Source organism: Triturus cristatus, chromosome 3_2, assembly GCF_964204655.1.
Source record: "Triturus cristatus chromosome 3_2, aTriCri1.1, whole genome shotgun sequence".
NCBI lineage: Eukaryota > Metazoa > Chordata > Amphibia > Caudata > Salamandridae > Triturus > Triturus cristatus.
This window is the reverse complement of record NC_140584.1, coordinates 907,459,800-907,487,644: the sequence shown is the minus strand read 5'-3', so window position 1 is coordinate 907,487,644 and position 27,845 is coordinate 907,459,800. Positions and strand designations below refer to the sequence as shown.

Below are 27,845 nucleotides of genomic sequence, written 5' to 3'. Positions count from 1 at the left end.
CTGATAGAAGCAGGGAGTGGGCAGAGAAGGGACGGCTTGTGACTGCACACAAGCTACAAAGACTACTTGGCTTTTTGCCACAAGAGGAGGGGCGGCCAATCCCCAGTGACCGTTAGAGGGGGAGTGAGAGCAGAGAGAGTGGGTGGAGGGGCATGGTTCTGGCACTGTAAGGCTTAATGAGCCATTCCAAAAGCCAGATGTCCTTTGCACGTTCACATGCACGTGCACGCAAGCTTCAGGCCAGCAAAACCCTCTCTGGTAGCACTTTAAAAACCCACTTTCTAAAGGTCTCGCTTGAGCTAGCTCAGGCGAGACTTAAAAAGAGGGTGGAAATGCAAGATGGACACACAATATAAACGGCAAAAAGAATGCAGCGAGAGAAAATGCAAATGAGTGAAAAATGTCAAGGAGAACTAATTACGGTATGAGCAATTAATTTATGGGCCACAAGTGTATGCCACATTGGCCGTGGCAACATTCACTTTTGTACCTCTTTGCTCGTTATTCGGGACAGGCTTGTTTCGGTCTTATTTTGTGGAGGTTAGGGCTCATTTGTCGTGTGCTTCCGTTGGTTTCTATCCCATCCAATCGCTTGTTCCTGTAAATGTGGTTTGTGCTGAAAAGGGTTCGTGGATGCAGCGATGGGGGTGACCTGGTAGGACTCTGCGTGGGCCAATAATGATGGCTGTCGTTAATGAACCTTTACTTACTTTTTATGATTGAGAGAACGCCAGTGGGCTCTTATCAAAGTTCGTGTATCTTGTTAAGTTGTTAAGTGATGGTGGTGCATTTTGTAGGTCCTAGTGTGGTGCAGCGCGCTGGACGAAGGAATGGACAAGAAAGTGTAAAAACACAACAGAGAGAGGGGACGTCGAAGACGGTGTTAAACCAGGCTGGCGTTTTTATACCGCTTTACTGCATTTGGATATTTTGTAAGTGGTGAGCGGATCAGGCGTGATGAGATGGGGACGACGTGCGCGCGAAACCCCAGTTTCATTATTCGATTATTTGCGTGTCTCCAGAATGCACAGAATTTAGTAGAATATAGAGGCTGGCATTCGAAGCAATTCCCACGGCCAATAACAAGCCACGGTAGACCTCACTGTCGTATTGCCATATAATTGCTCCCCAGATCTCATTGCTGGCTGCACCCTCAAGCCTCGAGAGTCTACTTAACCTCTCAGTCCTAACCTTCCCAGTGGAGCAACTGGAGTTGGCACATTTTCTTTGGAAAGAAAATAATTATGGAATTATTTGCAGTGCAAAGGCTGCACACATTTAGCAATGCACAATATTGCTCTACAAGTAGTCCGTTTGAAAATCTTGCAAAATAGTGTTTTCGCAATCATACAATTTGATAAAGTGGGAAAGCTGGGAATCAAACCAGCTCTCCTCGTACCAACGTGTATACGTTTCCTGCTTAACTACACCGCCAACCGTCTGCAGAAGCTGTACATCTGACGGTCAGGGAGGAGAAGATGCAATAAATGACGAGGACTAAAGGGCACATTCTGAACGTTTGGGGAGAGGTGTTAGGAATCAATCCTTCCCACAGGGTTGATGCAGTATGCTTAACCATGAAGCTCACGTTTAGCGGTTTGTTTTTACATAGCGCTTCATACCTCTTTCCTGCTGTTTTTAACAGCTGTTAACAAGATATACTAATATTCAGTAAACTAGTTGCTGCCATTTGACATTTGTATAGCTCATAATTTGTAATTGGTATCGCACTAGTACTCAGTTTACCATCCTCTGACAGATGGGAAGCTTAGAAGTATCGGGTTTACAGCTTGAGACTTGCAGATTATAGCAAATGTTTATGGTGATTGCGTAACTTCCTGAGCCAACTTGGAGCGCATACGCTAATGTGTGGCGCGGACTTTACAGTGTTGCATCTTGACAGTACCCAGTACTTCCAACACCTAACTTTCTGTATGTACGCAAGTGCCTAGGTTTTATAGACCCAGTGGAATGGGTAGAACTAAAAACACACAAGTGATTTTTGATTCTGCCCCATATCTACAAAATCACATAAACCTTGGGCAGCTCCAAAAACGGACGCCTCCTCAGTGGAGCCGTAACGTGGAGAAATGTTTTCATTTCTCCTCGTTTTTTCCTCTTTCCATGTGTGCTACATTCTGCAACTCTTATAGAAAACACCTCTAAGGATTATTTTTGTGAAGGAAGGTGCCCTTTTCTGTACAAAAACAATCATGCCTATGTTGCTGTTTGGCAACAATTTGTGCGTCAACGCAAGGGAAAAGGACAGGAATGCACCATATTTCATAAATCCGGTGCATTCATGCCCTTTCACATTGGCATAGGGCAGCACTGCAAGAAGACTTGCAACACTGCCCTACGCCAATTCCTCATAAATGAGGCCCTTTGTCTTTAGCTACACCTATGACCACGCCCCCTCGCTCACTGAAGTTTGGTTTACTAAACACTGTTTAATATTATTTCCCCACTGTAAAAATTGTTTGCTTTGGGAATTAGAGGCTTTTATGGTTGTAAATAGTTGTTGATGATGAGGAGTACCAGGTTCTAGAAATTGTTGTCACAAGCGGCTCCTTGCCCCATAAAAAGTTTGACAAGGGGGTCTCTGCATCAAAAAGTTTGAAGACCTCTGGTGTAGGAGGAGGCTGGATGTTTTGTCTACTCGTTCCTGCATTTCCAGGCTGGGGCTGTGCAATATTTGCACATCCCTCAAAATGTTTTCATCTCGTTTGCCAGGGATAGTGGATTTGTTAGTCAGACGCTGACTTCTTCACAGATACAGCCATGGATCAAAAAGACAATGGAATCCGAGCATTCTAGTGACGTTCTCAGTGAATTAGGTTAAAGGACACAAATTTCAAACTTCACTTCGTTAATGGTATATTTGTAAAGAAAATCTACTGCATGACCCAAATGCAGACCCAATAACCTGTTTGATACTTGACTTGTATAGCATTATAACACATTTCTCATGAACCCCTTGCACATATGGCATTCAATCAGTCCTCTCTGCCAAACACATTTTTCTGTACAAATATACCATTAACGAAGTGAAGTTTGAAATGTGTGTCCTTAACCTAATTCACTGAGTCTTTATTGCAGGCAGCACCCCTCTGGAATCTACACAACCTATCACTGTAACCCTAGTCAGTCTCCCTACTCCCAGTCGGGTAGTTCCAGAGTACATCTAGCTCATGATGTGGTTTGCTTGCCAGACCAATGCTCATGGGAAGAGGTGTGGCGCTGCGGCCAGAGCGACTGACTCCGAAATCTGGGGATCACGGTACGATCCCCGGCGCCAGATTAGCCCAGCACCATGTGACTGTGGGCAATAGCTTGCTTAATCTTCCTGACGGCCCCCAGCGCCTAGAGACCCTTATGGGTGATTGTTTGTGCTTTACAAATGTGGATTATTATTATGTATTTACGTGGTAAGGTGTTTGAGCATTGTCGAGTGAGGGCCTTTCTCTGTAGATCCATTAGGGCTCTGCGCCACAAGCGTAAATAAGCTGCATACAACCATTGTGAGGCAGACTTGCTTGACGTATTTTGCACCACTTTGAGACTGGAGATGAAGTAAGGTATTACTATGGCCAGGTATCTGTTCAAGAGAGTGACATGAACTATTTCTGTGACAGACGATCCTGAGGAGGAAGGTGTTCTGGGAACCAAAATAAAACCAGTTTTGATACATAGCTTGTCTTAACAAATTGTCCAGACTAGTTCGTCCCAAAGTTTTTGGAGCCACAGCCCAATTCTTAGAACGACAAACGTTTGTGACCCACCTGGCTTCAATGGACATGAGTCTGGAACGATTTTTTACTGTAAAGAAATTTGCGTTCTGCTGCAATGTCCTGCCAATACAAAGGAAATCATACAAACTTTACTTTTCTTAAATCAGACCACTTTCATCTAGTAAAGACTAAGTAAAGAATGTTTCCAGCCTTAAGAAACAACACATGGGTATAGTCTTTGTAGCTGACAACGAATCAAACATCACAGCTGCAGGCACACTTAATTAGAATGTTTGCTAAACTGCATGGTGGCTTATTCGTTCCTGAGCCACAGGATTCGCTGGGTATTCTTGGAAGTTTCTGCCAGTGGTTAAAGCAGTTTGTATACAAGATGTGAGCTCTCCTAATCCATATCGTTTTCGCGCCTGGATTGTATCTCCAGTTCTTACCTAATGCTCAGCACCCAGTGCTCACTGTATGCCTTTGCACTGTGCTGTTTTGATGCACATTACTCTAAATCTTTCTGGTATGTTTACTTGGTACTCCTGTGATGTAAACGATCATGCCTTAGGTCATGATATAGTGCAATGGCCACTTGGAAGAACACACACAAAATGCTGATGAGTGTCGAATATGCTATCAGAGGTGTGTTGGATGCAAGTGGTCTTGGTTTTCTATAATGTAGTGGCTGTGTTGATGTTGGGTGTCTGTTTTGGGTGGTGACAGTAGTAGGAAAGAAATGTTTGGTGGAAGCCTGAGTTGCTTAATACAGATGAGTGATATTGAGGTGACTTGTGAGGTTTATTAGGCAGTTCATATAGGAGAGGCAGGTAGCTATAAAACCTCATTTGCATACATTTATTGCAATGTGGTTAGACCAGTAAATTAAGTAGTTCATGTGGAAAACTTGGAAGACCGTTGCCCTACTGTCCCCATAAAACCTTTCAAAAGGAAGGGAACTTCCAATCCTTGCCCTCCTCCCATCGCTCCTTGCCAGGACAGAAGTCCCGGTCCAACCAAACCTGCCTCGTATCTGTTGCAACAGGTCAGCTGCGTTTTCTCAGCCTCCTGCATTACGTTCTGTCCAGTCTGAACTCATTGCTATCATCTCCCGTTGTCCCAGTTAGACCTGGTCAGAAAAATCAAACTCCATTCAAGTGAAAACTATAAACTGTGCACACCTTTACTGAATCAACGTCCTTTTATTTCTTGATTTCCATTTTGCAATGTTCAAAATTTATTTGACTATGTTCAATAAATACATTATAATCATAAGCCTCTTACACAATAGTTATATACATGCATTTTGGGACCGTCACTATTTCTTCATCACGCAAATGTGCTCACAGGAAACTGGGTAAGGAAACCTATCTCATGTCTTTTATTTACATTTTAATATAATTTTACATTTATCAATCTTGTGAAGCAGATTTTATCCATTAAATCATACCTCCAAATGCATGTACTAAGATGTGCAAAGTCCATCTTTCCACCCGCAGTACTAATTGTAATCCTGCTCAAGACTCCAATGGCAACTTCGCTCTTCACCGTGTGACTTATCTCTCTGTAAATAATAATGAGTTCTGTTATAGCAACTACGTTTTGCTCACTTTTTAATTAAGTCTCAAACTCTATGCAGAAGTTTATGTAACGTGTTACAAAAGAAAAGCACATTTTCTTCAGGGTACACAGTTTGTATTAAGTCTGTCCCTATAGTTTGCTTTTGTGATAACTTTCACTTTGATCTAGCCCTGAGGAGGCAACATAATCCCATAAATCTGGGCTAAAAAATATTATGAGATGCTTCATTAAAAAATCATGCAGCATTCGATTTAGAGTCCTTAGGAATGATTTAACTCTGGACTTCTTTTCCACCACTTTAGTCCACAGTTTCGCTTTTGTCTATCCACCGTATCCCCTTTCGCCAGCTTGAGTGTCACCGTTCCAGGCTGCGCTTTGGCATGCTTCTGTCCCCAAGTCGCCTTATTTCTTCCCACCATGCCTCATTATACCTCTGCCTGCAGATGCTTTTGGCTCAGCAGGTCCTCCGCTCCCAATATTGGGCATTTTTGATTCCTCTCCCTTGCACGTTATCAGGCAATTAAGCAATGATGCCACACTGAGAAGACTGAATCAACCGGAAAATGGGCATTGGTGTACGTACATGCACCAGGATCTATTTTGTCTATCTTTGCATGTGCGTGCTTTGAGATAGTTCCTATGTGTTGAAGTGTTTGATCCTATGTATATGCCAACAACTATAAGGAGGACTGGAAGTAATCGGAGAGCATGTGTTTCTGTGATTTAAGAGCTACCCATGGATACAGTATATTTTTTGTAAAATATGTGCCAGGGAGAGAGTTAAAGTCAGAGTTACAGTTACAGTTAGTTATTGAGTCTGGTTCCGACTTGTACACATACCTATTGCCTGGCAAGTGTCTTTCACCATCACCTTCTGCTCCTGACACAATTCCCGGGCTGGGAGTTGGGAATAAATCATGCAGCTACCGGAGATAATGCAGTTAATTACCTTATTTGTCCCACCCCTCAGTCCTTGGGTTTCTGACTGGGGTATTAGTTGATGTCCAGCCTACCCATCCCACCTTCCTACTCTCGCAACAACAAATGAGGGCTCGTAACCATGTTCGAGGAGTGATCCCAATTTTCTCTCTTCTTTTAACCAACCTGCCTGCTTGCTTTTGCAAAAAACAACCTCATACGCTTTCTTATTCAAAATCATTTGTATATCAGGATATCAGGAAACAATTTAAAACTTGTATATTCCTACTATCACGTCTTGAAGATACCACGCGCTTTACAAAATCTGCAATCAATCATAAGTATTATATGAGAATTCTTATAATAAAAGACCCTCTTGAGAAAGAGTAGATAGATCTCTAGTGCACGTATCCGGGATTCTGCTAATGGTTCCATAAAACATTGGGAAGACATTTGGACATTTTATTCTGACAGCTTGTAAAAAGCCTAATGCAGCCATAAGGCCGCCTCAAAGCACTGGAGGGCGTGGGCAGGATAGTGAAGAGGAAGAATCAGAGAAGACGAAAGTATCTATCAGGGGAGATAGAGCAGTTATATGATTAAAATGATACCTCACAAATGATTGAGAATGGTTTAGAAATTTGGCCATTACTTAATATCAAAACTATTTGGATTTCCTGTAACTGAACTATTAGCAAACGCTGTCAAATGTATTTTTCTTTCCTCTTAATTAATCCTGAATAAAATAAGTAGGTTGTTGTGCATGGTGGCATGATCAGTCCCCAACAGTGCTCTGTGCTTGAGCATTGATAAATCGCCTAAGGACAAACCCCTTCTGACTTACAAATTAATTACACAGTGTTACAGGATGAAATCTGTTTGCCAAGATCTTATCACAAAGCTTAAAATTGTCATTTCGGTATGAACTAGGAGGGGATGATCTATCATGAAATTAAAGATGCACAAAAAAGGGGAGGCGGCAGGTCACCCAGAGCCTTGTGTACTTGTAAACAAATGTTGCCTAGCCCAGATCCTTCACTCCTTTTCATTGACTGCAGTTTTTTACCTTGAGCAAACAATATCCCTCAAATCAACAATCCGAAGCTGATTTAGATGTAGAGAGTGAAATATCAACAGGGTATTTTTCTTTTTTGTAAAGACTTTCCTAAAATATAGATTAGTAAGTCATGTTCTTTGACTGGCAAGGTGCTCGCCTTTTGTTTGCTTTCCCCTAAAATAAACACTCCCTAATTCTACTTTGGGATTTATTCCTATAAGTTGCAAAGTATCAACTCCATGAAGTGGTTTATAACCAGCCCTTATTACCTACCACCATGCAACATCCTCTCCCTTACCCCCATACCCTCGGGTAGTATCTCCAAATGAGGCATATATGGCAGTCATTCAGCTTGACTCTCCTCTGAGTGGTCTCTGTCCTTCCTGGATACCCACATGCAACACCACACTTCTGGAGGGATCCTCCCAGTCTTTGGGTGCATATAAGATTCCTTCAACTTGGCTCCAGACCTCTTATCAGCAATATAGAAAAGCCAGCCAAATCTAACAGTTCCTTTTCATTTTCAGTGAAGAGAATTCTGTCACATTTTAAACTGATAAGAACAGGCTCATCTGGTTTCTTAACATAACTTTGAATTGGCCTACCAATTCGATATTGGTAGTGACTTGTAATACATTAACAGAATCCATACACTGCCCTATACTCCTCAGCCTTTCGCCCAGTCTCCTGAGTCTCTCTCTTGAGATATCAGTTCTGACAAAATAAGAGAGACCCTTGGCTTTTTATTAAACTACTTTCCTCACTAAGGCGAAAATATTCTATCATAAGTGGAAGGGATTCATACTTGCTAACACTAACATTTACATTTTCTATTGTAAAAGAATGGAATCAATGGGCCACCTGCATCTGTCTGTCAGAATTCTGTCTGATTTGAGGATGATGTCTTTCAGCAAAGTGAGGAGGAAGTGCTTTGGGTGTTGTATCACCATTGAGCCCTCAGGAGTTCTGATAAATCTAAGGTTGTTGTTCTGATTCCTATTTTCCCAATTTTCTAATTTTGCTTTGGATCTGTCATTCATCAGTCGGAGTTCTTTGTGCTTAGTTGCATGTCAGTAATTACAGTCTTTTGGTGGCATCTTTCATCGAGAGCAAGAAGGCTTCTACCAAAAAAGGTCCATCACCTGTGTTTTCAATTTGTCAAACGATTGCTTCATTTCCTGATTTCTCTCTGGTTCAACAAATGTCATTCATTATTTAAAAAAAAATTTAAAGTAACATTCCAACCAGAGAGCTTTAAGGGTTAGGTGGAACTATAATCTCAGCCATTTTCACAAAGCAGGAGCTAGTGTCTTTACTATATTATTCTGGATAGTTCACATTTAAACATTCATACCCGTATTGTGAATTATGCAAGGCAGAGTATGTTCACTCTGCGAGTGAACTTTTCACAACACCCGACCTGTGAATGTTTCCCTCAGTGACAAGCACATGCAGGGTCTCCTGTTCACCAGATTGAATTAAGAGCTGGGCTCAGTTGTCAATAGGTACCCAAAGTGCGCTCCTTCCCGCAAGGGCGACTGCTTTCCCATCCGCTATACTATTTAGCAATTGACAGTGGTGTCAGTTTGATTCATAGTTAGGAATACAGGCCTTGTTACCTGAATCTCTATGGATTGATTGCCGACCAGGTATAAGTGTTATGTTTAAAAAAATCTTCCATAAATGATATTGTTTACCTCCATTGTGTCTAGGATTTGCATGAAGAATGCAATGTTGAGTTGTGTGTGTGTGTCTACTCTGGGCATGTAATGGTGATTGGGCGCCATTTGTTTGTTCTTCACAAAATGGTGGTCTCCATTGTGCAGTGCTAATGTTACCATTGGGATGTGCTAGCCACCTTGTACACATCACTTGTCCCCCTTACCAAAATTAGGAATGACAGGCGAATTGGAGGAGGTAGCCAGGTCTTCCTTTTGATGTAGCAGAGTTCCTCTGCAATAGCAGAACCCACCCCTTTCCTGTTCCTGACAGTCAACTCAATGCAAAATGGCCTCTGTCTGGATCCATTCTCCATCTACCTCAGCCAGCGTAAGCATTTCTCTGGAACAGCATCACAGGCGCATGTCTATGACAGGTAGACATCACACTGAGAATAGGCTACCTTAGGATTAGAAGTGCCCAAGAATCCTGGCCACCAGGTAAAGATAAATGTGATCTGATATGACTAGGGAGGTCCTGTACATCAACACCGGATAGAAGAACATGGAAGAACCAGGACTGGAACTGCTGTGATATTGCCATGCTCCTCCCAGACTGAGCCTACGTTTGGTAATCCTGCAGGACCACATTGCTGTAGGACCTTTGGAGAGAAGGAAGAATGTAAATGCCTGCATGAGGAGTTGGAGTGCACCCATTAGTAGGAAGTGACCTGATGTCCCAATGACAGCCAAGGCCTGTTTAATTGAAAGGACTCACTGCCCCATGCAGCAAATCCGGATACATCTAGATCAATAAGCAACTCTGTTTTCTTCGCAGTCAAGAATGCTGAGCTTGTCTAATCCTTGACTCGTACTCATACGAGTGGGATACGGATACTTCTACGTAGCTCTCAAGCCGACTCCAAGGACCTAAGAAATCTGGACTTTGATACCTGGCCTGGGGTCCCATCTGGTTGACTGGACTAAGCCATCCTTATTTCAGACCCACTAGAATCATCGACCTAGGTGTAGCAGTTCTGGAGACATTGTGGTTTGAATCCCAGAGTAACACCCAATTGCCCTGGCCAGTAGCCAGCAGAGCACTGAATCATCCGCTACCCGTTGTGTGTACTCCTAACCCATGGATGTCCCACCAGTGGAAAATCATGACAGCAGATGCTGACTTGCATACCCCTTGAAAATCTGTTAAAAGACTCCTATGGTATACTGGAACCTTTTCCAGCCACTGTTTTCAACCTAGAGCCCACCAGCCACTAGACTCTAGTAACTGTTTCTTCACTGGACACCTTCTCACTCCCACCCTGATACCACCAAAAATAGTCCCTGAAAGCACTTCTAAAACATTTTACAGGTGTGCTATTCATTTGATTAGTAGATTCTTTTGGGTTTCTAGGGTTTTGAGAAGATTCACAGAGATTCATTTCCAAGTCATTGAATGAAAAAGGTTATCCACAATTTCAGCTATTGTCTAGTGGGAACAAAGCAAACACAAAGAGATGATGGACGGAGCACTGAAACTTTTCAGATACTCCCAGTCACAGATTTGGGTTGAATCCATCATCGTTCTTTAGCTGACTTCCCACCCCAGTTAAAAGTCATACATATGCAAATCAGCCTTGACCCTGTTCCTCATGGGAACAGTCCAGCCTGAATTGCCTAGCCAGGTCTTCCCTGGACCGGAAACAAGCATCCTGGGACCGGTTTCGGGGCAACCCCTCATCAGCCAGGCTAGCTTTAATCCAGTGGCAAAGTGAGTAAGGGACCTACGTCTGGGCATACCCTGCCAACATAGGGTGAACTAAGCAAACACAAGGAGCTGAATAGAGCACTGAAGCTTTTCAGACACTCGCTCCCAGTCATAGATCTGGGTTAAATCCACCATCATTCTTTAGCTCACTTCGCCACCCCAGTTCAGACCCAGCCATATGCAAATCAGTCTTGACCCTGTTCCTCATGGGAACAGTCCAGCCCGAACTGCCAAGCCAGGTCTTCTCTGGACTGAAAACAAGCACCCCGGGACTGGTTTTGGGGTAGTGCCCCTTATCAGCCAGGCTAGCTTGAATCCAGTGGAAAAGTGAGCAAGGGACCCACATCTGGGCATACCCTGCAAACATATGGCGAACAAAGCAAACACAAGGTATGATGGACTGAGCGCTGAAACTGTTCAGATACTCACTCCCAGTCACATCGTTCTTTAGCTCACTTCGCCACCCCAGTTCAGGCCCAGCCATATGCAAATCAGTCTTGACCCTGTTCCTCATGGGAACAGTCCAGCCAGTCACAGATCTGTGTTGAATCTATCATCCTTAATTAGCTCACTGGGAGCCAGACCTTTCGAACTTTAGATCATACTGTCTGACTCCCAATTGTTTGATTGGGCACCCCAACACTTCCAGCTAGACAAATTTCCCATGAAAGTCCCTCAATGGGATAACATTTGGTATACATAGGGCTCAATGTTGAGTAAAATTAGAGCATTTACAACAGATTTAAAAAGCAGTCCGTAAGTGATGACCAAATGAGGTGTCACAGAGATTTGTCTCTGAGTAGTTACTGAAAGTTACTCCTTGAAATGATCAAATAGATGATGTCCGAGCCTTATTGTACAAGTGAGTTTGCCACAAATGGCTTTGCTTCATTATTCGTAACTTAAAGCCTTGTGAGTGTGTCATTGGAGCCTGTTTTTTGGGCTACGTTTTATACAGTACAAACCCACCCACTCCACTGGACACACGTTTGATCCCATCTTCTTCGCAAGCTCCCACGTCTCCTTCAGCCACACCACCGAACTCCACTGGACCGATCGTCGCTGCATCAACTTCACCTTCGAGAAGTCTACCACGCACCACCGCACCCAACAGATCCCCCGCCGCTGCTGGAGCTAAATCACCGAAGACCAGCTATACACCACCCTCGCTCGAACTGACACCAGAAAACCAAGCAGCCCTCAAGAACACCATGCGCCAACATCACCACCTCATCAGATCCGCCAAAAAGACCTCCTTCAAGGACCGCCTCGACAACAATGCACACAACAGCAAAGAGCTCTTCAACATTGTGAAGGAACTCTCCAACCCCAGCTCCAGCACCAACGACATCCCACCTTCGCAAGACCTGTACAACTCCCTGGCCTCCTTCTTCCACCGCAAGATAGCAGATATCCACGACAGCTTCGACAACCAGTCTACCACGGCAGCCAACGACACCTTAGACTCCACAGCCACCACCCACGGCGACCCCCTACTCACCTGGACCAACATCAACAACGACGACACCATCAAAATCTTGAGCACCATCCACTCCAGCTCCCCATCAGACTTGTGCCCTCACCACATCTTCAACAAAGCCAGTGCCACCATCGCACCCCTCCTCCGCAAAGCCATCAACCTCTTCTTTGAGACCGCGACCTTCCCGGAGAGCTGGAAGCACGCCGAGATCAACGCCCTGCTCAAGAAACCCAAAGCAGACCCCAAGGACCGCAAGTACTTTTGGCCCCGGCGAAGGTCATCGAGAAACTGTCAACAAACAGCTGACCCGCTACCTCGAGGAGAACAGCATCCTGGACCCGTCCCAGTCCGGGTTCCGCAGCAACTACAGCACCGAAACTGCCCTCATCGCCGCCACCAATGACATCAGGGCCCTGCTGGACAACGGCGAGACCGCGGCCCTCATCCTCCTGGACCTATCAGCCGCTTTCGACACAGTCTTCCACCGCACCCTACGCACTCGCCTCCACGACGCAGGAATCCGAGGCAAAGCACTGGACTGGACCACATCCTTCCACTCTGGCAGAACGCAGTGCGTCCGCCTCCCCCCCTTTCGATCCGAAGTCACCAAGATCATCTGCGGCTTTCCCCAAGGATCCTCCCTCAGCCCGACGTTGTTCAACATCTACATGGCCCTGCTCACCCACGTCGCCAGACTGCACAACCTCAACATCATCTCTTACGCCGACGACACTCAACTGATCCTCTCGCTCACAAAGGACCCTCCCCTACTACCAAAACCAACCGCCACGAAGGAATGAAAGCCGTCGCCGAATGGATGAAGAACAGCCGCCTAAAGCTGAACTCGGACAAGACGGAGGTCCTCATCCTCGGCTCCACCCCCTCTGCCTGGGACAACTCCTGGTGGTCGACCGCCCTGGGAGCAGCACCAACACCCACCGACCACGCATGCAACCTGGGATTCATCCTCGGTTCAAAGCTCTCCATAACCAAGCAAGTCAACGCTATCTCATCCTCCTGTTTCAACACCCTCCGCATGATCCGAAAGATCTACAGGTGGATCCCCACCGACACTAGAAGAACGGTCACCCAGGCCCTCGTCAGCAGCAGACTGGACTACGGAAACGCCCTCTACGCGGGAGCCCCGGCCAAACTGCTGAAACAACTGCAACGCATACAGAACGCCTCTGCACACCTGATCCTCGACATCCCTCTCTACAGCCACATCACACCCCACCTGAGAGACCTGCACTGGCTTCCCGTCAACAAGAGGATCACCTTCAAGCTCCTCACCCACGCACACAAAGCACTCCACAACACCGGACCAGCATACCTCAACAAACGACTCACATTCTACACCACGAACCGCCAGCTACGCTCCGCCGACCTCGCCCCCCGCATCCGGAGAGGGACCACCGGCGGCAGATCATTCTCCTACCTCGCCGCCAAGTCCTGGAACACCCTCCCCATCCTCCTACGGCAGACCGAAGACCTACTGACCTTCAGGAGGCTACTCAAGACCTGGATGTTCGAGCAGTAGCAGCAGCCCCCCAGCGCCTTGAGACCCTCACGGGTGAGTAGCGCGCTTTACAAATGTCTTGATTGATTGGATTATAACACAGAAGAACGTTTGTAAATTGGATCCTTAGTAGTACTAAATGAGCAAGGGGTATAAGTGACATGTTTATGTTGTCATCAACGTGCATGATCTCTATAATGAGGCTTTTGTGCATAAGATCCTCTCTTTAGCCAGTTTTTTGTAAAATATGTTTTTATCGTGCCAGTGTTTGTCAGATGCCAGTGGCCGAGGGGAAGAGTGTTCAACAGACCGTGGAGATACTTACCAGAAAGTTGGAACTACTTGGAGCTGAGAAACAGGGCACCTTTTACGTGGATTGTGAAACATACCATACATCGGCACCCACCATGGGGAACCAAGGTAAGGAACAGCAATGGCTGTTCTGTCAAGTGCATAGATTGAATTCAGGGTATCTATATCTGTCCTGGTAGTGCCTTGCAGAAATACACACGTATGAAAGATTCATTGCATGTGTTTACTGTTAGATCTATTTATTATAAAGGGTGCCTAGGTCCAAGCTCCTCCTTTACCTGTACTGCTCCTCTGACTTTTCTAAGGCCCTTTCGGACCTGGCCTTGCTAGCTTGAGGCCCTGCCTTGTTCTTGCGCTCCTTCTCTCTTCCTCTCACCCTTCACTCCTGTTCCCTTCTCTTTCTCATTTTCACTTTTTCTCTTTGGTCTTTGTGCCTGTTCTCCATTCACTCTTTTTTCCTCTCTGTGCCCTTTTTCCACTCTCGTTGTGCCCGTTTTCCAATCCGTCGTTGTGCCTAATTTTCACTCTTCCTTTGTGGCTCTTTTTGACCGTTTACCTTGTGCCGACTTTTCCTTTGCACCTTTCGCTCTAGTTTCTCCCACGCCCTGCTTCCACCTCCCCCCGCTCCTTAGCTGCATCTCACTTGCATGTTCTCTCCTTCCTCCTGCATTCCGCCCTTCTCTAGCTCCAAAGTGCTCCACCCACTGAAGGCCCCACTTAATGAAAGCCGCTGCATGACCCTATTGAGCAGGTGCCAAGACCCTAGCTTCCATTTACCTGGACTGGTCCTCCGACCAGTCTAATGGCCTTTCTGGCCCAGCCGCGCTGCTTTGAGGCCTCGCTTCATTCTTGCGCACCTCTGCTATCGCTCTCTGCTCCTCCCTCTTGCCCTTCAGTCCTATGCCCTTCTTTTTGATCTATTCACTCTCACTCTTCTGCCTTCTTCCTTGTACCTGTTTTCAATTCTCCACGCTTGCTTTGTGTTTCTCTGTGCCAGAGTTCCCCTCTCCTCTCTCTTTGTGCCCGTTTTCCACTCTGTAAGTGCCTCCTTGTGCCCGCTTTCCACTCTCCAGACTTTCTTTGTGCCAATTTTCCTTGTGCCGACTTTTTCTTTGCTCCTCTGGTTCTCTCCATGCTTTCCGCCCCTCCAGGAGCAGGGGGAGACTGGAGGTGGGAAAGCGTAGGGGGTTCCCTCCTTCCCCCGCTCCTTACCTGCATCTCCCTTGTGCTTTCTTCCACCTCCTGCGCTCCGCTCTTCCCTTGTCCCGCCATCCACGCTCCCCACATCCCCTCCGAGGACCTACTTAATGGTTGCGCAAGCCCCTCTGCCCCCATCCGTGCCTGGAGCGCAACCAGTGCCACGGACCCTGATATGACTGAAAGCCGCTGCTACACAGACTCCCTTCTACATGCACTCCACACCGGGTGCCGCCACGACAGCTGCTTCCATGCCTCGCCTCATTCCATGGTAAGAAGGAACCTTTCTCATGTATTCACTGTCCTTTCCCATTCACCAACTCACCACACATGCCTCTTCCCATCTGTGATGCATGCTCCTCAACACCAGATCTCTCGGCAAACACTCCATGAGATCAGAGACATCATCGATATGCACTCCCTGGACATCCTCTTCCTGACATGTCCGCCATCGCCACAGTCATTCCACCGGGCTACAAGATCTCCTGCCAGGACAGAGCGAACAAGCCTGGAGGACAACTTAGCGCCATCCTCAAGGGCTTCATCACTTGCACCTAGCTGGAACAAGATTAAGGACACAGACTGCACCAGCACCCACAATGCCCACCAACCAAACCTCATCAGTGACCGGCATGCCAACATCGGAGCCTGCAACAAGTGCGTCCCTCCTGGCGCAGACACTCTAGCTTTCCTGAAGAACAGACACTCCAGAATCTACCCATGAGCCAGCTGCTACACCGAAGACCTTGTAAACTCCAAACTCCACTGCAGAAGCTGGTGAGAAAATGGCGAATCAGCTGCGACACTACTATAAGGAACAGAAGTGTAAGCTCAGGAAATATCACACCCAGCTCAACGAGGCTAAAAAAACAGGCCTACCTTTCAGACTGGAAAACAGTTCCAACAACAGCAAAGATATCTTTAACATCAGAAAAGAATTCTCCAACCTGCCAGCGGCCACCAACTCCACCACCCCTTCGTAAAAACTCTGAAACAACCTCTCCGATTTCGTTCACAACAAAATCCTCAAGATCTACAGTAACTTCGACCTCAAATGCAAGACACAAGAACTCATCAACCAGCTGCCCACAACCACTAAATCAGACCACCAAATCAAAAACTGGAAACCAGTCACCCAGAAGACAGTTCTGAAATTATGAGATCAATCCACTCTGAGGCCACCACCGACCCTTGCCCCACTATATCTAAACCTAGGAGGGACTCTAATCAGCTCCCACCTCATCACCTCCATCCAACGTGAAATCTTCCCAGACAACTGGAAACATGCAGAAATCACAGCTATCCTAAAAAAAAAAAAAACACGGCAGTCCCAAAACAGTTCAGCTACTACAGACTCCTCTCACTCGTGGAGAAAGTTATTGACAAACAACTTTACAACCATCTTGAATAACACAACCTACTAGACATCTCACAGCACAGAAACCACTCTCATCTCAGCATCTGACAACATCTGGACCATCATGGGCAAAGGGTAAAGTGCAGCGCTCATACTACTCAACCTTTCCCCAGCCTTTGACACCGTCTCCCACAGCACCCTCATCACAAAACTCCAGGGTACATGGGCCCACCCTGAGATGGCTGCCCTCTTTTCTCTCCGACAGGAGTTAATGAGTCAGGCTCCTGCAGTACACTTCCGAACCCAAATACCTCATCTGCGGAGTCCCTCAAGGATCATCGCTCAGCCCTACCCTCTTCAACATCTACATGGTGCCACTCGCTCACATCATAAGATCCCACTGAATCAACATTGTCTCCTTCGCAGATGACACCCAGCTCACCTCTCTCTCACAAAAAACAACCACACCACCAGGACCAACTTCACCACCTGCATGGCAAACATAGTAAACTGGATGAAGCAGAACTGCCAAAAACGCAACACTGATAAAACAGAAGGTCTGATCTTCGGGCACAGGAGATGTCCATGGGACTCATCCTGGTTGCCAACAGACCTGGGAACCACTCCCACCTCCACTGACCACACCAAAAATACCAGCATCATCTTGAACAACAGACTCTCGATGGCCAAACATCCTACGTATGCTTCTCAAAATATTCCAATGGCTCCACACTGACACCAAATGCACCGTCACCCAGACCCTCATCACCAGCAGACTAGACTACAGCAAAGCACTGTATGCCGACATTACAAATCAACCCATACAAAGACTCCAGACCACCCAGAATGCCGCCGGCAAACTCTTCCTCAACATCCACCGCAGTGCAAACATCACACCTCACCTCGAAGAGCTACACTGGCTACTAATCCTGAAGCAATGCCAATTCCATCTGTTCACCTACGCATACAAAGCCCTCCACAGCTTCAGACTTGTGTACCTCAACTTCCACCAACCCCCCAGGCAACTGCGCTCAGCCACACTCCACCTTGCGCAAATACTCCACATCCGCAGAAGCATATCAGCATATCAGGAGGATGCTCCTTCTCCTGCATTGCTGCCAAATTCTAGAACGACCTTCCACACCATATCAGTACCTCCCCATCCTTAGTCGAGTTCCGCAAGAAACTGAAGACCTGGCTATTAAGTTAGGAGCTTGAACGGCCTACCCATCTACTCCAGCGTCTGCATACCCCACGGGTGATAAGCGCGCTGTGCAAATCTGCATAACATTAAAGTGCAGCCTTTTGTGAAATCGGAAGGCCTATGCAAAGCAGGAATTGATATTCATAATAAATCCCTTTTCAAATTACTATAAAAATACAAAATGTAAAGCATTAATTACTGTAGAACATCAGACTTCATGCAGTATTTAAGAGATCTTTACATTCTACAAGCAAAGCACCCAGACTTCATGCAGTATTCACGGATTTGGAATTCCTGTAGCCTGACGCCCAAGATGTATTGTTTGGGGTCAAGGGCAACACGTTTTCATGTATATTTTGTCCTTGGGACAAGTAGGCCCAACCCCCTGCAGCACAAACCCTTTGGCTGCCAGTTTGCAGTACCACATTATTGATCAGGGAAGGGCTCTGTCTGCAGTTAAGGTAATATTGGTGTCCATATGCTAATGCTGTTCAAACTTGTATTTATGGTTCATTAATTGAAAGCCTTTATTATCAGGGTGAGCGCTATAAGTATATGTTGTAAGCTCTGACTGCCCTACTGACAGTGGTTCCATATGAGGCTATGTATAATGATCCCAGAATGCTCTCTAAATAGATGCAAATATTTGCAGCAGCTTGAAAGCAAGATTGATTTGCTTTCAAAATAAAATGATCATAAAAAATGAAAGCAGAAATTTGTTTTTGCTAAACCACAGCCAAATTTCAGGTACCATTTCTTTGCAGCATCATTTAGTAAAATGAGTTGATGCATGCTAGTATTTCCCAAAAATATTCATAATGAAAATCAGTGTAACCGTTTCAATAAGATTATGGGAAACTGGTGGTCAGCTTTTTAGTTTTGTCAATGTGTGACTTGTTTTAGCATGGTTTTTGTAAACCCTTATTGGTGTGGGAGCTGCCGGGCCCTCACCATTATTACAAACTTTGGCAAAAGCAAAAATAGTTTTTGGTCCCAAAAAGCACACACTGCACAGTACTTACTGGCACTGAACAAAACTACTTTGTGTGCAGATATGCTCCTTGTGAAAGAGCAGAATGCTGTCACTCACAGTGAAGTCAGCCGATTCGGAGAGAGAGAGAGAGACATAATTTTAATAAACACAGAAGGTCATGGTTAACGTCAGACCAAATTAGGAGCCCAATTATTAAAGAAAGTCTCAAAAGTGCACCCATGGTATGTGTTCTTGCATTAAGTGCAACTATACAGCGTTCGCGAATTCACAAGAATTTACAGAAGTAAGGCAAGAAATAGTACCCCGAGAAAATGCTTGTGTACTGCATTTTAGCATGAGCAAATACGCATGTGTAGATTTGCTCATGCGAAAATCTGAGGTTTTGCATGTTCATTTTCACTCCAACCACTTTTTTCCCAACTCTGGAAGGTTTACGTCTGACATTGTCAAGAGTAGATTTCCAACATTTCTAAGTAGGGGAAAAGATAGAGAAGAGTTGTTGAACACCCTTAAAACATGCTCATTAGTAGGTTTGCACAGACTCGAAAGGGCATTCCACCCCTGGAACTATTGCTTACCACTACGTTCAGCCCCAGTATGTAGATCTGCGGAAACGTGGCAACATAGGTGATTGCTAGTATTCAAACACTACTATGGAATGAGCCCTGGCATAATCAGATAGACTATATCAGAGCTCTTATATAATGAGATTACTGTCATAATTTGTCACCGCATTACATGGCACCAAAGGGACAAGTGGATTTTGTTACAGGGCAAGTAGATTTATGAAGCAACCTGCCCCTTGGACTAGTAGATATTTTATTAAATTCCACACCCCTGAGTATTTAAGAGATCTTTACATTCTATAAGCAAAACACCCACATTCAATCGCCCTTGCAGCAGAGATCCAAGTGTGCAACAGCCAGGTCCTTCCCATCCAAAAGCCACGAAGGACCACAGTAGGCTAGCCATCCCGCTATAAAGCTTCCAATAAAATGACAAAAAGGGGCAAATTAATATTGGTCCATTACATTTGAGCCCCACCACGAGGAAATGAATGAAGCAGAACCCTAGTCAGTGCTGACCAGAGAGTTGAACGAAGAACAGCAGCATCCTGGTCAGTTTGAACGTAGGGCCACCACTATAGGGAATCGGGCTCACTACCCTGAGTTAAAGGACAGCCATCATAACTCACTTATAGCTACTCACTTTGATGTAAAGTTTTAATTTTTCTGCTAGTGTAACCCCATTGCATTTCATGTATGTATTGATTTGAGTGCACATTTTCTTTTATAAACTCGTTCTGCATTTAGTATTGATTGCACATGTATAACATTTGCTTTATTATATGGTTTGATATTGAATCAATCAGTCATATGTATGTATTAATATGATTTATAGTGAATGGTCGAATTTAGTTTAGGTGCAACAAGTTTAATATGCTAATTCTTGAATTTTATATCATTTAACATGAAGACTGCCTTTTGTAAAATATTCAGAAAAGTGTATTTAAGCTTGGTGCAGACCTGTCTTGGGCAGAGGGGAATATACAACTTCCTGGGAGATTTGGTTCCTGTCGAATGAGCTGTAAACGTCTTCAGTGAAGGCCATCAGTTCTCTGCCTGGCCTTATCAGCTCGCCAGGAACACCACAAATAGGAAAGACAGAGAGGGAATGTCTAGAAAAAAAGTAAAGACTTGTTTTTCAGCTAAGATATGCAGGATAGAGGCCACCTCAAGAAACCACTGTTTTGGTGCTAAGACAGTTTAGGAAGTGTCTAGAAGGGAGGGGTTGGGAATTTTTTTTAAAAAAAGGCTAGGTCCATCCTTCAGTGCAATGAACTTCTGAAACACCGTCACAATGTTTAAATTCTTTTTAAGAATTTGTATATTGATTGCTTTCATTGCCACTATCGTTTTTCTTTTTATAGTTACATCTATACTCATTTTCTGCTCTAGCTTAGGACATTGATTTTAATAAAGTCTTAAAATATATGTGTATATATAGTGGGGGGATACTTGAGTGTGTCCATTCGTGGTGAAAGCATTTTTGGAGCTCACTAACCAATTAATAATTTTAAAAGTCTCACAGGACTGATTATTGCCCATAACTCACCAGCTTCATGTGTTAGTCCGCCACGTTCACTGTCTCAAATTGATAAGATGACTCTCAGCCTGTGTTTGGCCAGCTGTGTAGGGGATCTATAACCGGGCCATATTTGACAGATGATTCAAATAATGTGTCAACCTTGGAGTTCATAGCCGCGCCTTGGCTGAATAGTAAAGTCTCGGGCGTGTGTGACTATGTATAAAATGCTAAATATCATCAGTCTAATATTTGTTCTTGATCATTCCAGGGCAGCAAGGTAAACTGATGCACGTGATGCATAGCTCCGAGGCCCCACTCAGCTGCTATGCCCTCTTTGAAAACGGGCCCTGCTTGATTGCAGATGCCAATTTTGATGTACTGATGGTGAAGCTGAAGGGATTCTTCCAAAATTCTAAGGCCAACAAAATTGAGAGCCGGGGTACCCGATATCAGTACTGTGACTTCCTGATAAAGATTGGAACTGTTGCCATGGGGCCCAGCGCCCGAGGAATATCTGTTGAGGTACTGTCAAATAGTCTTAAGAATATCTCTAGGATTTCTGCTTGCAAGCTAACCAGAGGGGTACAAGAGGTATCTGTGGAGAGTTTGCTGCATATCAGTGGAGTCTCAGGAAATATCTGTAGTGCTACAGCTACGACACAAAGGCAAGATATTGGTAGCATGCTGCTAGTTAACTAATAGGGGCCAAGGAGTGTCTGTAGAGGGGCCATTAGGTAACCACCAAGGTACAGGAAATATCTGGGGAGGTACTACTGAATAATCAAATGGGCCGATGGAATATTTGTGCACAGATTGTGGTGGTGAAGTCATGCGACCAGCAGTATATGTATGTGTGGTGTTATGATGGGAAATAATTCTGCCAGTACCACTGATTTAATCATAGGGGTCAAGACAATCTGTTTTTGCCTGTACTGCTGGATAAATAAGAGTACTTGAGGAATTTTTAATGTAGTAATAACTATATACATGGGCCACAGAATACCACTGCATATGCAAGGGGTGCCATATAATATCTGTAGATGTACAGAGAAAATAGTAAGAAAGAAGATCATTAACCGTGTGGAAGGGGTATATACAATGTGTAAGTAGGGGGGCTCTGGAGAGCAATTTGAAACATGATTTGCTCTTGGTTCTGTATTTATCCTAGATAAACATCTGCCTGTTTGTTTTCTGTAGTTTTTAAGTACAAATTGTATTAGAGACCTCCTGTTTCCAACACCCTAACCTGGTCTAAAGCAAATTTAAATGTATTAAAACAGGCGATTCCCTGACTGAAAATATGTCTCTTTGTCCTTATGACTCCATGCTTTTAGTACTGGTACTTTTAAACAACACTATATATTTTGGGAGGTGCGGGTTTGAGTCCTGTTGAATAAATAGGGGGACCAACATATATTATTGAAGGTTTATCAGGTCAAACCCTACAGTCCTGTGAACAGGGCTATGGATGACACTGCTTGTGAACATCCCTTCTGAGACTAGCTTCCTCAAAAGATTTAAATGCATTCACTTCTCCGTGCCATAAACACCCAGAAATAATTTGCTTAAGAGAGTTCAGGTTGTGTATAAGTTCAAGTCTACTCATTATTTTGTGAAAAAAACGTCACACACTGAAAACCTAGTGATTTGCTAGGTAGATATTCACAGTTTGAACTGTTTTGCGCTGGCCAGTTTTTGTTGTCCTGTTCAGATACAGACATTTCCAACAAACTCAATTTTTTTTGCCATTATTAGAACAATTCCCTTTCCTATTATACAATTAAATACTTTTCAATAAATTGTTGATATGGACATCAATATGACAGTTAAAATGAATTACCTTTCAAAAAATACCAATGCGTACTATCTACGACTATTGTCTGAATATACATGGCCTATCCTGATGGTGGTTTCTTTTTATCATTATCTAAACTCTGGCTAAAAAGTGGAAATTTACTTTTAAATCAGAGGAGTGATAGTACATCTCAGTCATTGTTTTCCTAAAGTTATTAAGATTCCCAAGCTTTTTAACAAGTCAATTGTAAATTAAACAGTGGCAAGTAGGGGGTCTGAGATAGACAAGATAATACATCAATTTACACGACGGTCATTTTAAGGTAAAATTATAGCATATTTCCTCTGCTTTATTCATAGCCAACCTGTCTGCCAAATGATTTCAGTTTTGTAATTATATGATCAGTTCAGCAATATCTCCATAGATACCACAAATTCTATGATTTTCTCCTTAGTTTTTGTAACTTCTGCCCAAAAAAAACTAAAATTAGATTTGAATTAGGAACAGATTTAATAATTTTTGTTCCACATCTAGTAGGGGCATTGAAAGCTACTGCATAGATCAATTTTCTAACTCCAACTCAACCTCCTAAATGAATTGCAAATTTGCGCCACAGGGATAATTCTCAGCTTGAAACCCGGCATATCATCTTATCTAGGGTCTTAACTTTATAGATTCTTACAATTCCGCAATGTGTACATTTTAAACGCATATGTATCAGATTTTCTGGATAATTGTTTTAATAGCGGAGTTATGCTTATTTCTTTTGAAAAGTCTTTGATCTTGTTCTTGAGCCATCTTAGTATTGCCTTGTGTGTTGAATCCTACATAGTGCTCCCTTTGCTTACTTTTCTATTCTTGTTCCTAGGTGGACTACTGCCCTTGTGTGATTGTCAACGATTGCTGGAACCTAATGGTGGAGTTCATGCAAAGCTTTATGGGAAGCCATGCTCCTGGCCTCCCTTCTGTATTCAGCAATAAGCATGAGTCTGTCTACAGCCCAGCAGACACTATGGTCCAGTATATGGAACTTCTCATCAAGATCCGCAAGCAGCAGCAAGGTCCTGGCTCTGGTATTAGATGATCCACTGGAAGGGGACTCTGTCTTCAATGGAGGTATCACTACCATTTGAATATTCGTCAGAATCTGCATCAGCGGATGCAGTTCACAAGAGACTGTCTCTGGTATTGCGTGATCTACCAGGCTTCTCTTCAGCAGACAATGGAAGGATATATGGCCTGCTGAGGATAGTCAATAAGTGTCTTTGTACAAGGATGAGAGGCAGACAGACGTCTTGTACAATACTGTATATATTCCCCGGCCTCACATTTTCTCTTGCGCTCTATCCATTTAGTTTGAGAATCCATATACTCGTGGAAGTGGTTTTCTTTTTTGGCAGTTTGATTGAAAGAGGGATCCAATCTGTGTCCTCAGAAGGAGACTAGAGTAAGCCGAGACGTCAGCAAAATTGTTCATTTGCAGCTAAATACATGGGACTTTCTTTTTTTAATGACCGTGTATTAATTCATGATGAAGCAGCTGCAGAGCATTCAAGAATAGAGTGGTATGAGTGTCTGAGGATGCCTTTAACAAGTTATGGGATACATTTAGTTTTGACGTTTACTTGTATTTACAGTACAAGGTACTGTAATAATTAGCGAAATTGAAAGCGAGGATGAGAAGGGAAGACCAATTTCTTCGGCTGGCATGTTGTCTGAGGGATGTGCTTAGTATCTCCAAATAAACCTTATTCGCAGTTACTCTTACATAGCATTCAGTAGTTCATTCTGCTGGTTATAGTTATCCAAGCAGATGAATTTCTATGGTTCCTCACCAAGAAGTGTAGAATCGTACGTTGTGTGACTTGTGGGTGTTTACCTTTTTTGTGAAAATGTTACTATACATTATGTTGGTTAAAATAAAATATAGCATCAGCCATTTCACGCTGCCTGGGACTTTCTCTTCTGTAACTCCTTTTGCCAGTCATGATAAAAAAGCAAAACTATTACCAAATTAGTATTTTCCCCTTTTCTTTAGAAGTACTATAGGAGGAAAGGAATACAGATTTGGAGATATTTTCACACTAAGAAAAATAGGGTCTAGGGAGGTCTAGAGAGTGCGGGAAATGATTTTAGCTCCACTGTCTGCAAATTGTGAAAAGAAGCTCTGTGTTTTAGTGGGTCATCACCCCAGTTCTGCTTACTTTTTGTAATTCTTCCCTCTTTCTACCAAGTGTTCTGTGCCTGCACGTCATCCGTTTTCTTGTGCCCACGATGTTTCCTTTATTCTCTGCCCTGCGTTGTTTCCCATGCCTTTTGTCGTGTGCATGCATGCCTAGTGCCCGTCTTGGGGATGCCAGCTTTTCTTTCTTTTGCTTGGGTTATATAGAACAGTGGGTGCTGAGAGGAGAAGTACCAGATTTACAGTCTGCTGAAGGCTTACTATTTAAAAATACTCCCAACTGCAAGTCTTGCGTCTCGTCTGCATATTGGGATGATCTACAAGCCTGCCTACATTACCAACGGATGTATTGTTTGGCAGTCCCTCCAGCATGCAGTGCCCCCTGCTGTACATAGTGTTGGACGAATCCGGTACCACTTGTTCTACGTGTTTATGCGGCCACTTACAAAGCGGCTATAGTCCTGCTTGCCTGCTAAAACTAATATATACCTAGCGCCGGGATTTTAGCTGCCCTTTGCGCTATGCGGCCTTTCCCCTGGTACAGTTGTTTATCTGCCTTCACACGCCTGTAATACATGGAGTGCTATATTGCCTACCATGCCGAGCACTCATCTGTTTTTGCCCCCACCTTCCCGGTTGAACTGCCATGCCTTACCCTGTGCTGCTACGCAGCTGCACTGGACCACCTCAGCCTTCAGAAAGTTTCTCCCACCTACTACAACAAGCATTTGCAATGCAATAGGTCTCGCATTTATGTGAGTTTAGGCTATTGGCATTGTAAATGACAATGCCTTTTATTTAAAACAAAAATAAAAAGCATTGTTATTTGCAATGTTAATAGCTCAAACTTACATAAATGCGAGACCTAATGCATTGCAAATGTTGTTTATCATTGTAATGCCCTTTCCTTCATGAGCGGTCACCTCGGTACTTCCAGCTCGGCTGCTGCGCTTTTAAATTGAACAATGTCAGAACTGATGAAGGTGAGTGCTTTCGGGTAATGCACCAGCACTTAGGAGGCATTTATATCAGACTGCATCAGTACCCCTGAGTAAGGGTTTTAATTGGATAGTACTGGCGCTTCAGAGCAGGGTGCCTGTATTTTTAATAGGACAACACCAGCACTTGAGCCTATGCGCACTTGAGTCTGTGTATACCTTTAACATGGCACTGCAAGCACTTCAGTCATTGTGTAGATTTTAATATGACGCTGCAAGCTCTTTAGTCTGTAATGTATGCGCTTTTATTAGAACACTGCCGGTACTTCAGTCTATAGTGTGTATACCTTTGATAGGCCAGTGCCTACACTTCCTTATAATAGGACAGCACCTTTATTTTGAGCAGAGGTGTGGAACGTGCGGTACCAGCATTTTCCAGCACGGGTGTTTACCTGACAGTCTTTACTTTCAATAAGAAAGTAAGTGCCTGCACATCTGAGCGGGATGGTGAATCGGAAAATGCCAGCACTTTTAGCCGGGAGGAGAACCAATAACGGGACAGCAGCTGCAGTCCTAAACATGTATTATTTTAAGAAAACGCACCAGCAGTTTTTGGCGGACACTTCTTCACTTTCTACGACTCTAAGCAATGAACGCTCCGACTGGAGCAGCTTCGCGGTAGAACCGTGACATCCCACACCCAGAGAGCGGCTAGGAGCGCTCCCTCAGCTGCCAGAACCCCTCCCGCTTCCCCCTCCACCTCTTCTCTCGAGCCCCCTTCATTATATCCATGTCTCTGGCCGTCCTACAAGTAAGCGAGGTTCCCGAGCAGCAAGCTTTCCTGTCTAATCCCATTATAGGGTTTTCACATCCAGGAGCCCGAGCTTCGAAGGAGCGCAGCCCCCAACCCAGCCCTCAAAACCTGCCATCTGTTTCCAGGAGGTATTTTGTTACCCACACGTATGTACCTGCTCGGAGGACTCTGAAGAGCACAGGCAATTAGACAGCCTACAGTTTAAGTAACCACGCGCTTAATTTCGCCTTTTATTTAGTTATCTTCTGACACAACGACATTGCGCCCCTGAAAACCGAAATATTTTTAAGCGCATAGCTACCAAAAGTGCGGCAGGTGCGGTGCTGCCGGAGCCTACTGACCTTGGATATTTGCTGTATTTTGCTCTCCACCCAATGATAAGGGGTCCAATTTCCCATGGTTGCACTAGGACCCATGACACCTTGGCTAGCCGCTGTGCGCTTACATGATAATCCATGTCAACCGTCTTCTCTTCGTCAAACTCACAAGGCCGAAAGGATGAGATGGGGTGGGACCTAATAGGTTACACAGAGACCACTGCAGCGGGCGCTCAGCCCACAGGGCTGCCATACTGCAGCAGAGTCCTGCCGCCGGGTTGTAAGACTCTTGCTATCGGTTTCTCCTGTTTACTTCACGCTTCACAGGCTGTCGGTGAACAAGGCCCTGCGGTTATGGCGTGTTATGAACTGGTCACACCCTGCTCCGGAATCAGCGATTAATAATTAATGTAAGGTCACAGGCCAATGATGGATTTCTAACACCTAGTCCGTCGCTGCAACGACAGAACACGCACTATTCCCTCCTCAGTCCTAATGCGCTTTACACAGATTGTAGCACATCTATTCTCCTGAAGCCACACTTGAAACGTGAAGGGGAAGCGACTAGACATTGGCATTTGACTTCTGCGGTTCTGCACTGTTCTCTGCAGCACACGCTTTAACCCACTGATTTATTGCGGCTGGGTGCAGCTTCCCTTTCCATCTTAAACTCCCCCCCCCCCCCCCATGCATTGAACCCCTGTTATGAGGTGCACAGCTACATTTTTAGGCTTTCACCCCACAACTCCTTAGGCTAATGGCAACTAGTACTATAGATATGGAAACGGTGGTGTCTTAGTTACAGCCCTTAGAAACAGCAGAAATGAGGGATAAAGTGCTATAAAAAGTAATTGTTATATTCTGTCCAGGCCTCATTGAGAAGAACTCAGTAAAATGTCTTTTCAGTACAGCAGACCTTCCCTGCTGCTCTTACA

General features: G+C 44.5%; 1 protein-coding gene across 1 annotated transcript; it reads left to right on the top strand.

Annotated features, from left to right (window-relative positions):
• Positions 1-558: 558 nt before the first annotated feature.
• On the top strand, positions 559-24,603 carry MED20 (mediator complex subunit 20). The gene is made up of 4 exons (XM_085649352.1): positions 559-655; positions 13,978-14,132; positions 21,133-21,386; positions 23,528-24,603. The coding sequence occupies exons 1-4, from the start codon at positions 642-644 to the stop codon at positions 23,741-23,743; spliced, it is 639 nt and encodes a 212-aa protein (XP_085505478.1). The 5' UTR covers positions 559-641; the 3' UTR covers positions 23,744-24,603.
• The last annotated feature ends 3,242 nt before the right edge of the window (positions 24,604-27,845 follow it).